Source organism: Etheostoma cragini, chromosome 14 (genome assembly GCF_013103735.1).
Source record: "Etheostoma cragini isolate CJK2018 chromosome 14, CSU_Ecrag_1.0, whole genome shotgun sequence".
Classification (NCBI taxonomy): domain Eukaryota; kingdom Metazoa; phylum Chordata; class Actinopteri; order Perciformes; family Percidae; genus Etheostoma; species Etheostoma cragini.
In genome coordinates, this window is record NC_048420.1 from 7,488,680 (window position 1) to 7,503,099 (window position 14,420).

General features: G+C 39.5%; 1 protein-coding gene across 1 annotated transcript in view; it reads right to left on the reverse strand.

Annotated features, from left to right (window-relative positions):
- The window catches only part of csmd2 (CUB and Sushi multiple domains 2), a 240,948-nt gene that overhangs the window by 111,256 nt on the left and 115,272 nt on the right, over positions 1 to 14,420 (reverse strand). The window contains exons 8-12 of the mRNA XM_034892760.1: positions 11,556 to 11,643; positions 9,925 to 10,049; positions 6,498 to 6,619; positions 4,065 to 4,168; positions 1,871 to 1,983 (exon numbers count right to left, since the gene is read on the reverse strand). Of these exons, the coding sequence (XP_034748651.1) occupies positions 1,871 to 1,983; positions 4,065 to 4,168; positions 6,498 to 6,619; positions 9,925 to 10,049; positions 11,556 to 11,643 (552 nt within the window). The remainder of the gene's footprint in view (positions 1 to 1,870; positions 1,984 to 4,064; positions 4,169 to 6,497; positions 6,620 to 9,924; positions 10,050 to 11,555; positions 11,644 to 14,420) is intronic.

A 14,420-nucleotide genomic window follows, 5' to 3' on the forward strand; every position in this document is an offset into this window, starting at 1 on the left:
AAAAAAACAGAACCTGAACCACCTTCTGCGTTAGAAGGGGACGTATCCGTCTGATTTCATGCAGCATGTATCTACGATCGGGTAGTTGCAGCATTGTTGAAAGTGAAGGAGAGTTGGTCGTCAGGTGTCACGCCCAGGTTTCTAGCAGTGTGGTTGAGGACTAACACACAGTTGTCAAATGTTATAGTCAGATCTTGGGTAGGAGAGCCCTTCCCCGGCAGGAAAAGTACCTCAGTCTTGTCAAGGTTGAGTTTCAGATGGTGTGTGGACATCCAAGAAGGAATGCCAGTCAGACAGGCCACGATATGTTTAATTAGTTGCGTGTTATCTGCGTAGCTGTGATAAGATAGCTGTGCAAGTGAATGACAGACTTGAGAGAGTTGGTGTACAGAGAAAAGAGGAGAGGACCCAAGACTGATCCCTGAAGAACTCCAGTTTTGAGTGGCCAAGGTTCTAGACTATGAATATAGATACTCTGTAGTTAATCAAAATGACCTGCATATAATGATCAGTGGGTGCCAGCCTTATTCAAGCACTGACAATAACATTTTGTCAACAAATGATTACACATGACAACATTCAGACCAACTTTCAACCTCAAACACCGGTCTGAAAAGGCTCTACAAAAAAAAATACTCCTACTGTTCAAATTTCAGTTGAAAGATTGAGGCCATTGCAGAATGTGTGCAACCCACACTAAATGCATGAGTAAGGTGGGAGTGTGTGTACTAGTATGACTGTGTTTGCAATTACTGTTGATGATCAGGCTTAAAATACAAGTAATTGAGAATGCAAATTACATTTTGGGTGCTTCAATCTGGGAGGTGAAGTGGTTCAAAGTGTTTCTTCCACTTCATTAAGTAGAACTCATTGTTTTAATTACACTTTGGTTTAGCATGCTGCTCCACTTTCTCTGTTATTTTTACTGATGAAAAATAAGCATCTGTGTGCAAGGGAGAAGACTCGCTGTGCTTCTGAGAGGCAAACAGCAGACTTATCTGGAAGAAGAATCCCCCACACATGCACATAGAGAGATGGAACACACACATAAGGATTCACAAACTCACACTGTCACTGTTTTTTGTCTCTCTTGTTTTCACACATGCATGCAAGCACATACATATATTAAATCTCATGTTTTAAAGCTCAAAAATGTGTTCACCCACACAGACATATGCAGTATAAGTGTGTACACACACACACACACACACACACACACACACACACACACACACACACACAAGGATTAGGCAAATGCATCAGCTATCAGTGGTGGGCTGCATCAATGGCCCATTGCCCGTTTGACAAAAATAAGTGCTTTTATTGTCATGCCTCATTAGCGTTCAAAGGATCAAACCTAACACAAATAATTAATAAATAATCACAATTTTTGCATAGTTGCAATGGAACCAGCACTTTGGGGTTTTATTCACTCATAGTCTACTAAGTCCTTTGTACAGTATGCGTTTTATTTAGGCTTTGTAGTCTATCTGTAATTTGCAGATGCAGCAGCATGCGGCAGAAGGAGCTCACATGGCAGCAAGTGCTACGTCAGTTTTCTTATGACGCTCTAAAGCTTCATCACAAAAGTCTTAGATGAGACAGATGGAGCATCTCTGACCCTTATGTTCTTGAAATTAAACTCATGATGATGAATACAGGGAAGGACAATAGTGTTTCAGTCAACTGAAGCAGAATGTGTTCTGTCAGTGCCCATGTTGACAGCTTTGAGCAATGAGTCACATTGCCCAAAATGACCAAAAAAGGCACTTCTATTTGAGCTTATCATTAAGACGTTGATTTTTTAAAATGCGACCAGTAACCCGGCACATCCCATGGACTCGCAACCAGAATGTTTGACCACCCTTACCTTCATAGGACACCTTGAATCCCAGGGAGCCACTGGTGTCATCTGTTTTGAAGTTGAGCCACATCTGGTGACTGGTGCTGACCACAAGGTCTGGAGTGGTGGTACCAGACAGGCTACATAAAGAGATAAAAAGATAAAAAAGACTCATGTGAATATACTGTGTGTTTGTGCTTTGCATACTGTGAATCCAAGGTGTGTAAATTGCGTAACCTGGATCTTTTTTCCCCCAACTATTATAAGCAGTGTTTGCACTTACTGCAGATCATTTTGTGTTACTTTAATAGCCAAAGGCCCTGTTTCTACTGCATTATTAAAAACTTGAATGCAGAGAGAGAAAAAACACCTGAAGTTATATATTAAACTATCTGACTTTTCTCATCAAAGATAAGTGCTCTAAAACTGTTGCAGGCAATTCCAGTCCAAGAAGGCTTCTTTTTTTTTACCTAACCCCTTAATTCAAAACAGTTGGGGACAAGAAAGTGGAAAATGAAAGCAAGATCAGTCAATGCCACAGAAGTAATTTCATCCTATTTGAATAGTAATTCCCCCAACTCTAATTAGGAAGTGTATAGCTGTGGAGTAAGTGATTAAGGGCTCTAATTTTAGTGATGGCACACAGAGGAGTGTGGGAGTAGTAAAGACGTAGTGTCTAGATAGGCTGGGTCTGTGTTTCTTTTTCCATTCCTGTGGGATTTCAGTAATTTGTGGTGGGTTTCTGTGTACTATATATTGTAAATGTACGTTAATGTAGGAGGAAAGATTCAGTATGTAGTGTGTCCAAAGAAGCACCACAGTGCACCAGTTAATAGGGATGTACCCTTCTCTTGTACTATTTGCATTACTAAAACTAAAAGCTTAGCACCACTTTTTTCTGATGATATGTTGCCTGAATGAACATGACCAATTCTACTTCCCAAAGACAGAGGTTTGCAGGTATGGACTAATTGTACTCAACAAAATGAACATCCAACCTAACTAATGTGGTGAGTATGTTATAATTTACCTGCAAGCTAATCCCTGTCTACAACACTATCCTTGCTGGTGGCATGATTAAGGTAGTCTACAGTATCTGCTCCTGACAATTATGCTCTTCCTACACAAGGACATCATTTGCCCCATGGGAAAAACGTTTGCGGCAGACTCACACTATTGTTCTTTTCTATTATCACACAGTCAGTGCACAGTGTCTTTCAAGTGAAAAGAAGGGCTTTGATTGGCTGTGACTCATTACCTATTAACCACCACATTTATGACTATAGTAGGGTTACATGCAGCTGACCTTAAAGTTACAAAAAAATTAATTCCCTAGAAAATGCACATGCTGGCCTGAACCGCTGATTGACGAAAAATTGTAATCCTAAATTAGACTGTGCTGATAGCTGTAGCATTCTCTGGTCCTAAAATGTTCTATTTTGTTTGTGTGCAAGAGTGCATCTGATCTCAAAGACAGCATTTCTCAGTCTAGTTTCATATCATAAAAAGGGCAGAGGGAGTCCTTAATTGAGTAGATTAAGTCACTTTGTGTTTGTGTGCTGTGCAAGTATGTGCACATAAATACTAAAGTGAGAAAGATCTTACCTTATCAACAAACCCTTCCTCCACAAATCTCTCCCTCATTTATCTCCCACTTCCTCCCAGTTCCCACCCGGGCGAGGCAGTCTTGCATAAAAATTTGATCTATAAAAACTTTATTAAGGTGTTAAATTTCAGCACAATTAATAACAACATCCTGTGAATTGTTATGGAGCATCTGCTAGCACAAACTCCATAAGGGGGCATCAATATGCGGTTTGCAAGGCTGCACAACACGGCTGTGATCTTGATTTTAACATTGAAAAAAGGTGATGATTGACAATGTGCTGCAGCATCTATTTTTCATGCACTACTGCATCAGGTGGTGATGAAATGAAAGAGAAACAGCACAACAGAGAGAAAAGGGCTGGAGGGTAAAGGGAAGAGAGAGGGGTGATGCCCGCTGCAGGGAAGTGGAGAAGGAGAAAAGGCACGAGTGCCAAAAAGAAGAAGGGTGAGGAGGAAAAAGAAAGCAAAAAAAACTGAAAATGATTACATGGAACACGAGTACCAAAAAATGAAAATGACTGCAAGAGACGATTGTGCGAAGTAAGAGCCAGAAAAAGCTGGAGAACAGAGGGAAGATTAAGGCAAAAATATAGAGGTTGAATGAGTCACTCACACGTGGAAGATGGTCTTCTGGTCTCCCACCACCTCGCCGTCTCCCACCGTCAGGGTGTCATAGCCTCGCTCCAGGTCGAAATCCTCAAATGTCAGCTTGATCACCTGGATAACAGCAGGGACATTGCCAGGACAACTGTAAACAACAGATGCTTGAACGCTCCTGACCAGGTGCAGAGGAGAGACCCCTATCCTGTCTCTGACTTTCCATTTATCTATCATCCATCAATCTTTCTTCAATATCTGTCTGACACAACTCCATTTAACCATATGTACCAGCTGTGCGCATTGTATGTCAAACGTCTATCCTTTTATTGTTAACAATGTATTTAAAAATGTTCTCTTAAATTCTCACATACATCCTGAATCTTCATTTATCTGATTGAAATCACAACTCTTGCATCCTGTTTGTGTAAATCACCTGTTTGGTATGGTCACAGAGTTTTGTCAATGTATATGTGTATATATTTTGCTAAATCTGACTTTCTGTCTGGTGATTATGAACTCTCTCCCACTAATCAAATATTGGATCGCCTGCCAGATGGTCTGCGTGACCCCTACTCTTGCTCATCAAATCATCAGGTTGCAGATGCCTTTGTGGCCTGTTTAGCCAGACTCACAATAACTTTAAGCGCACCAGGAGATGTGGCAGGGGATTTGAGGTTGTTCACAAGGTGAATATATGCATCATAAAGGTGACACAAAAGCTTCAAAAGATTAATGTATTAGATTTTAACAGTGAGGAACAGTGAGAAAAAAACAGACCTATTTATTTCATCTAATGTTTTCCTGGGAGAGAAGGTGGAACAAGGTATGAAAATCAATAAGTGTGCTCTAGCTGAAGGAAGCAAGGGGCAACTTGAATAAAGACAGAAAGATAAAAAGGTTTGATTATGATAGTGCAAAATGTTGATAAATAAAGACAAAAAACAGGGTAATGTGGGAGACCAAAATATAAATTAAAAAAATCAGAACAAGGTCCATCTTTGTCTCCTAATTTAAATTGGCTGCCACTGATTTCCGCCAAATTCTTAATGTTTCCAGAGGACTGAGAGAGCCTGGCCTAATGAAAAAGCTTATATAAATGCAAATTGCATTCTGTCCTATGTTAAACCCAGTGCCTAATGAAAATTGTCAAGGTGGAGAGAAGAGATGGATAGTGTGTAGGCAAAATAGGTCAGACCACTAGATAAATAGGGTTTCATAGCACAAACCCATCTCCCACCTGCCAGGTAACAGGTGAGGCACAGAGGGAGTAGGAACAAACAAGACAGGGAAAAAGCAAAGCAACTATATATATATATATATATATATATATATATATATATATATACACACACACACACACACACACACACACACACACACACACACACACACACACAAACAAACAAACAAACACACACAGCTTGCCATCTCTGACATTTTGGTTTTTGGTTTCAGAACAGAGACCCCAGTCTCCCTGACACTGACGGATACACACTTAAAAGATTGCCAACAGAAAACAGCAGCATTCAGTATCGTCAGGACATTATGAAGAAGCAACAAGAATCCACATTAGTCATGATGTCACAAGTGAGGCTGCATTTAGGTCTAGAAGAGCTGTGTCACGTCCTACCCACCTCCCTTTGCAGTTCCGCCTCAGTCTCCTGTCTGACCTAACGTCTCCTCTGGCTGGGCCTATGCGGACGGGCAGGAATAGAAGCCCATTACATCTCTAAACAGAAAGAACAGCCTCGCTCCATCTTCATCGACCAGACAACAAAGCGAGAGACAGCCCAAAGTACCGTTGTCTGTTTCAGCAAGGGTATACCCAGGGGTGTCTATGTGTGTGTGTTTGTATGCAAGCAAGCAAGCAGGCAAAGGGTTGCAGGCATTGTATCTGACTACCCCCTCTGCCTTGCCTCTCACCTCACATTGCCTCTCCTTAACTCGGCAAAGTGCAGTAAGAGAACAGATTTGTAAAACCATTTTGTTTGAGTTCAGAGAAGGCTATTTGGCAGGAAAGCAGCTGAGTGGCCTTGAACACAACTCCAAAGTCATTGGTCTGAACAGAGTGGCTATGGCATTTTCATGATATCCTCTGAGCATGCTCTCAAAATCGTTCCATTACTCTTTCGTCAGTTTTTCCTCTTTACTCCTCTCCCTCGCCACAGGTGTTTCTAACAACTCCCTTTGTCTTCCGTTGGCTTCTGCCTCCCCTCCCCCTTTCATGTTCCTTATGTCTCCTGTAGCGATTATCAAAAGTATAAAATGAGTTATGTACTGTATATTACGGATTATCTCCCTCTAGAGTTCCCTTTTCTAACAGGTGCAAACACACCAGTCAATTTGCTGGCAGCTAAACACACCACTTAACACGCCGCTGGAAACAGGCAATCACAGTAGATTAGCACTGCACTGTTGCTTGAATCCCACGTTTAATGACTTTTACCTTAGATGTGTCTGTGGCTGTGATGAGCCAAGTGCAGTTAGCATTGTTGTCATACTGGACCGGGTAGTTTGGAGATGTGATGACACCAGTGGGCCCTCTCAGTTGACCTCCACACATTGGTGCTGCAAGGGGAGATACACAAAGAGGCAAATGGTTGACCAATGACACAGTTTACATGCACACTTTCACATAAAACACATCTGTCTAACCCGATCCTGGATTTGCATTTTGAATCCTCAATTTATGATGCCTGTCATCCCTCAACCGCCTCAGCCTCCACCTGTTAAGGTTTCTTATTACTTATAATTATTACGTATTTATTGTAATTCTTCTGTATTAAAAAAACTGTAAGGGGGTTCAAAACTTACAACTCAATTTTGGCATGGACAGCATCCTAAACAAGAATATCCTACTGAGTAAAAACTGCCATATGCAATTATGTATAACAATTCAAAATGCATTTGTTTAACTTGAGGCTCCTTCAGTGTTTGACTGAACCGTGAGCAAGCATCACTTTTGAAAGATGAAGGTGTTTGGCAAGTGCATGACAATGAAAACAGTTTTTAAAACCATCATCAAATCATTAACAAAAGAGCAAACCCACAAAATAAACTGCTGTGCATCCTCTAAACACTTGACTTGGCTATTTAGAGTGGCACCATTAAGAATAGACTAATGAAAGATCCAATCAAACCCATAAATCACACCGCTTTTCTAAAGGTCGAAAATATAATGGGGAATTGTTTTGTCAACATTGTCAGGCTAAATTATTAGAACAATCAAACAAAGACAATGGCATGTCTTTATGATCCCCTGCCATTGTAAAATGTTTTAAAATCAAAATTTGGGCAAGCCTTAATATAGTTGGATCCTGTCCAAGTATAGCTTATGTATGTTGTGGGAGACATTATATCATAAACACAAATTGAAAAACACAAAATGAGTCACACACTTTGATATTCTCATTGAAAAGAGTAGGTGAGAAGTTAGCAAACCAAGCTTTAAAGGACAGTGTGACTTTCTTCTTGAGGCCTGAGGGTGTCTGCAAGCAGAACTGTTAAACACCCTTCAAATTAAAGCTGAATTTGTAATGAGTACCGGTACTTTAAGGTAAATGAGTGTATACATAATTTGGGGGACGACCTGAAAGTATTTCAAAGGGCTTGAACCAGCTTCCCAAATTTTAATGAGTTATGTCTCAGAAAGGCCAGTCAATGGCTTGATGAACCACCCCTCTCCCACCATATCGCCCCAATTAAAATGTAAAAAAGGAACTCAAGTTAAGAAGTTAAGGGGAGAATAAAGTAATTAATTTAAGTTGTGCCGCCAGTGAGGGTGACCTTAATGGAAATAATACAGCAGAGATGATGTCCACTGAAGCAGTCATCTCAACAGCTATTTTATATTTATTTTTTAAATCTTGGGAATCATCGTGCCTGATACACCCCAGCCTGTGTGTTTAATGGTAGACGGTATGAGAGAGCAACAAGCTACCTAGCAATCAAAGAATTGTGACCAAAAAGAAAGGATCAATGTGGTATGAGCCGTTAATTTCATGTCTGGAAATTTGAAGCCAGAGAGGACTTTTTTTTTCTTGTGCTAATGATAATGCTGTACAACTTAATGATGACTAATGCTAATTTAGGATACAGAGATTTAATTATTCCTGAATGATGTTTAATCTCCAATGAAGCAGAACAAAGGCGCAGTATCGGGTTAAATAAGGATGATGGAATGAGATATTCTTAGGGGGCAAATTCACTGACATTATGTCAATCTTGAATGTTTCTTTACATAAAACAGAAACTTGATTACCTATAGGTGATGTTAAAGGTAAATGCTGATGGTGATTACAAAGATTAGGGGTTCATAAATATCTGTATGTATATTTGTATAAAAATCAATTATAGATAATTCTATATATTATTTTATCTATTTATAGACAAATTGTATATATGTTGTTCTGTCAACGCACTGATGTCATTTATCAACATCTCCATCTCTGCAAAATTGTTTGGCCTAATTATTTCAAACTAGTTATCATTCAGCATTTTGTAATCACGAGGCATTTTTGGATTATGATAAACCACTTTGTGCTATTGAAAAACAAAATAATTTCAGCCTGCAATGACTGTTATTTGTAGCAACTTTGGGGGCAGTGTAAACAAGTTGTGAACACAACATTGAGATGTCATCACCATTAAAGTCTATATGGCGAACCGTTGTTTGTTTACACATTCACCAGTTACAAAGCAACATTTCTATTCATATGAGGTAGTGCTTCCTCCATTTGGGGAATGTAAGTCCAATATTCACTCTCCTTCCACTCTATTTTTAGTCCCTACTGACTCCTGAGGAAATATGTGGCTCTTTGGCTGCTAAATGCTCCACCATCTTGAAAGGCTGGTTGCTAACGGTTTGTCTGCCATTCGGTGCTAAGCAAGTAGTATGCAGTGTGTTTTTAGAACATTTACAATGAAAACAGAAGCAGCCAGCTCTGTAAAGCAGAGGAACCCATTCCATGTTGTCACGTTGAACATTGTGATTATAAGCGATTAAGAGGCTTTTATTTAGAGGGCCTGTGCCAAATGCCTACTTAACTCTTTCTTGTACAATACACTGTTTCTGGTAGTGGAACAAACTGCATTGTTAAAAATACCATGGCTCATATTTTGTTTTTGCCAAAAGTGAGCTACACAAGTCATTAGAAAAATGTAGCCCTTGTACTGATGAAAAGATACTTCTGCCCGAGTGCTTTCAGATTAATGACACAAACTATCAGAACTATGTTGAATCGAAACCAAAATTAATCCCCATCACAAAACAATGCCTCTAACCATTTTATATGCAATTGTGGTTGAAAAAAATTAAATATTAAAGAAAGATGTGAATGCTTCTTATTAATTGGAATTTTTGGTTATAGATTGTTGTAGTTAAATATGAATATGTCTTGCTCCAGTGAACACACTTCACAAGTCAGATACCCATCAATTAAACCAATTATACTACACAATAAAAGTCAAAAATCAAATCTGCTGATTAAATCAGTTCACTAAGGTTGAAACTGAAACTGAGGAGCACATGGACATCAGGAATACCATAATGGGAGCCTGACCGCTCTTCCTGCATGTCACAAAATGGTCAGAAGTGAGGAAGACATGACTGATGGGCAGCACTATGCCAGCATGCCTAAACAGCAGGAAGCAAAAGAATGCCGGCCAAAGGTCAAAGTCGGGCCAGTCCCAACAAAATGGTGAATACTTAATAATTTAAAAAAAAGAATATGGACTGGGCATCTCCACAAAATGACAGCACACTCTCAAGCAAACGCATCAACATCAGGGCACCTGAGCATCAAAATGTAAACGGAGGTCACATTGAGAGTCTATCTAGGCACATGTTTAGTAGTACACACGTCAATCCTTACCTCTGCAGATGGGCCGATCGTCACTCCAGCCTACATAGCTGTCTGTCACTCTGAGACAACTGATGCTCTTTGAGCCCTGCAGTTCATAGCCCTCATCGCAGGAGAAATGCACTGTGGCTCCTCGCCTGCAGTTAGATTGCATACAGAGAGAACACATCAGCACCACAATCCTTCCCTGTATAAAATACTTCTTAGCAGCGGGAGTGCAGATGAGGTGAGAGCACCAAGAAAATATGTTCGCTGCTGAAAAAAATTAAATAAACATATATTTCCTTTGACTTCCCAGGTGTGAATTCCAAAAGTGCTGCATTGTGGGAGGTGGATGTTCGCCATTTGTCTGTGTTACAACCGACCACTGATAGAAACAATAGCTCTGACAGGAATGAAACTCCATGATCCCACCGGCAATATCACCATCCCACAGAGGGAGCCTATTAGTGTGTGCAGTGGCTCAAATGGTAGGGTATTTGTTTCTAGTGTACCAATTTCTCTATCAGGTTTGGTTACAGTGGCTTTATGGCGCATGACACTGGGTAATGTGCTGTATGCTAGAAAACATTTCAAGATACAGTCCCTGATTTATAATAGCACCCGATAGTTTCCTCTCAGCTCACTGTTGATTAAATCTCTACTGTGAACAAAGTTAAGACCATCAACGTTGAACTGGGAGATCATTTTGGAATGTATTTGGGACTGCATTTCAAAAAGCACAATGTCAAAAAGCTTTTCTGACATTTATTGACTAATGAAGGGTCCCATTATTACAATGGTAAATTTGAAATATTTGAAAACTAAATAAATACAACCTACAAGAGACACTGGATTGGAACTAATCAAAACTCGGATGTTATTAAAACAGAACTGACAATGAAACAGTCCAACAGTAAAAAAAAAAAGTGTTTTAAATCCACCAGCTAATTTCCTTTGTAGCGTCCTAAGCCTTATTTGTAAGGTTACTAGAAAAACTCAGCCTAGAGTAATTTTATTCTCTTGAAAACAAGTTTCCTTTATATTTTTAAAGAACTATACAAAAAAAAATTGCAACTTTCTCGGTCTCTTCATTGCATACAAACAAACTGCAACTTCTATGGCGATTTTTTACAATAGCTTCCGCAACAGCAGGCATTTTGTGTCACAACAATTTAAAAAAAAGCCACAAAATCATGGAGGGAATGCTAAAACATTAAATGTAGAACAAACACTTACAGCATAATGTTACAGAGCACTTTTACTATTGATACTAATAAAAATACTTAAAAGTTAATTAGGACTTGAAGATTAAATTAGAAACTGAAAGCCAAAGTTACTTATTTGAACAAGTGTGACAGTCACATTAAAAGAATGAAATATTAGCCTAATGAATGCAATACCTACAACAAAGTACAATTGACCTCATAAACCATATACAATTATACTGCATAGCTCAAGCCAATATAGTAATATATTGTAGGTAATAAACCCTAGTAGAGTCATAATTAGTCTCAAACAAAACAAATCCCTTATAAACCAAAACTAATTGTCTATCATTCACAGTGTGTCCAGTTTTTGTTCAGGAATCTTTCATCTCTAGTATTCAGCTAAACTTGCCACTTAATTAACTGCCCCTTTCATCTTTCTTCACTTCCTTTTACCTGAAGTCTGAGCCTTTTCTTTTTCCTCGATCCGGAATCCCCGGGTCTGGACACATGTTGTGTCCCTGCGCTACACCCATCTGAGACACTAATGGGAGAAAACAGAGACAGAAAAAGGTAAGAAAGCATTCAACGAAAGAAAATCTGACAGAAATTTTCTTTTTTTCTATGATATTTGAACATGCCTGTACTGTGTTAAGGAAGTTTATAAATAAGTCTCACAAGCTGGCTGTAGTACACTTACTTGTCCAGTGTGAAAATTGATACCAGACCACACCCCGACTTTAGTAACAGGAAATACTGGACTTCTATTTGAGACCACATGTGTCTATGCAAAGTCTTTACAAGCATGTTTCCCTAAGAAGTTAAAAACCGGATAAAGTATCTAAAGATTCATTGTTATGAGTTTATTTGTTGTTGACCTTCTTCCCTCTGGTGGCTGCCGTAGCCTTTTCTAATTGTCACACGAGAAGTGCTTGATATTTGCAGTGCACTCTTTGCGTACATCAATTTCCCTGCTTAACATTCCTGACCAAGTACATTTTATCCCAGTGCACATTTCTGATGGAGCTCTGTTTAATCATCTCACTGGGAGCAAAAGAGTCAAAGGTAAAGTGCCAGAAGGGGTCAAATGAACTTGGCCAACCAGGAGAGACCATCTGACTGACTGGGAGGGGTCGAAGGTCTGCAGAGCCAAAGCAACGTGACACCTGCTCATTGGCCAGGGTCCTAGCGTGAGGCAAGACAGCAATGAATATAAAACAAGCAGGGAAAAATGGCAGCAAAATGGGATTTTGTGCTTAAACTTACAATTGGATGAACAGAAGAGCAGGAGCACGTTGACTGACTGTGGCTGGCAGGCGTACATCTTTATAAGAGATCAGGTATTTTGTTATTACAGGATTTCTTATCTTATTTACAAAACACGATTGATTTGATGTGGACATCTAAACATTAGATTTTAAAAAATGAACGCAAAATCCATCTTTGATTATAGCAGCAAACAGTAATGTGGTGACAGAGATCAAGTCCAGCAATTCAGATGTTGGAGAGAGGGGAGGGAGTAATAATTTACTAAGTACTGTCATTTTAGAAGGTTTTTGTCAAAACTTGGGTAAACATTGCTTTAGATGTGCAGAAAAAATACCAATACAACATTGTGGCATATTACAGGTCGACATTTTGATTTATTTACACAGACTAATCATTTTTTGATGTCCAAATGGTAACTGAAGAATATATATTTTTAACCTATTTTTTATTAATTTACAGTCACAGGGGGGGAATCAAAGCAATGAATTTGTTTTACTTTCCCTTGAAAAAGCAAATCTTTCAATAATGCGTCTGTCTTTCCAAAAGGGGGCACAGGGTTGTAGAATTATGTAAAATAAAAAACAAAAAAACTGGAGACAGAGAAAACTAAAGTGAGGCAGTTAAAGTGAAAATAAAAAGCATAAAGAACATTAAAGCAATGCAAATGAAAGAAAAGAAGAAAGATTTCCCTGAGAGAGACACAGATTAAAAGCCAAAGATAAAGTCGGAGGTATAAGTGGATGAAATTAATTGTAAATGGCCTTGAGGAAGGATTATCATTAATGCACCTTTTTTGTTGTTCGCCAGGCGGTTGTTAAAGCCTTTGACGCCCCTCCGTATCACTCTAGTCATGTGACTCATACCTGTCAAGTTGCTAATGTTACAGATGTGAAAATAAAGCAGAATGGCTGATGAACAGTGAGTTCAGACAGAGAGTGAGGCAGAACAGGGACAAGGAAACCAAGACAATTACTGCTGTCCATTAGAAGTGCATCTCTAGCACAGACTGTGTGTCCTTTGTGTCTGTACCTCTTACGACCGTTCTCTGGCCAAGCAGTAGAGAAAAAAAATCCAAACTTTTAAATGACTTTGAACACTTTGAGACTGGGCAAAACTACTGTTAGGCTTCTTCTCCATTAGACAGAACAGAACAGTTGTTTTTAAGACTGATGCACTTCACAGGCTCTGTGTCAGGGTTGCAGTTCCTACCGCAACTATACCTGCTGCTTATCCTTGAGCAAAATCCTTAAGCCCTTAACAGCACTGCAGACTCATAGCATGATAGCCACTGGTGTCAGTCTGCAGTGCGGTGAGAAAAAGCATCTGATGCCATTGCCAGGGTTTTTACCCAAAAGGCATTTAGAGGAAAATGCATTGTCAACATCAACACAGTGTTACATTAGAGGTGCTTTACATTTCAACGCACTGTGCAAAGTAAATCTCTGTTTTTGTTAAGGTAATCTTTTGAAGTGATTTTCTCCCTTGATTGCTCAGTGAACATTGCACTGAATAAGTGGAAATATTGTTTTTTTGGCCAGTTTATGGGCAAAACAGTGTTGACAGTAGAGCTGGGCGGTAAAACAATCTCAATATGGGATTGCGATAGAATTAATTAACTAATAACTAGGGCTCGCGTGTTAACGCAGTTTTTATTATTTTTTTATTATTGTAAACGTTTGTTGCTCACAGGCTTTGTAAATACTGCAAAGTTGAATAATCTTATCACCGGAGTACTTCCAGTCTGAAATATCACCTTGACAGTTGATACCAGAAAATCATTCAACGAAGCACACAGTGGCGCGAGGCTTCGGCAGACTACGTTAGATGCAGCGTGGGGGGGGGTAGAGATAAACAAAGGCAAGAGCGGCTAAGAAATGCCATAGCAACGTGGAGACTTACAGACTGCAGGCCCAGTAGGGTCGTGAAGGACATCGGTCTGAGAATCGCAACAATGACGGCAGGTATGAGATTCCCTCAAGACGCACCATCACAAGGAAAATACACGAGTTGTATGAAAAGGAGAGGCCTGAAAAAGCGACCACGCTACAACAT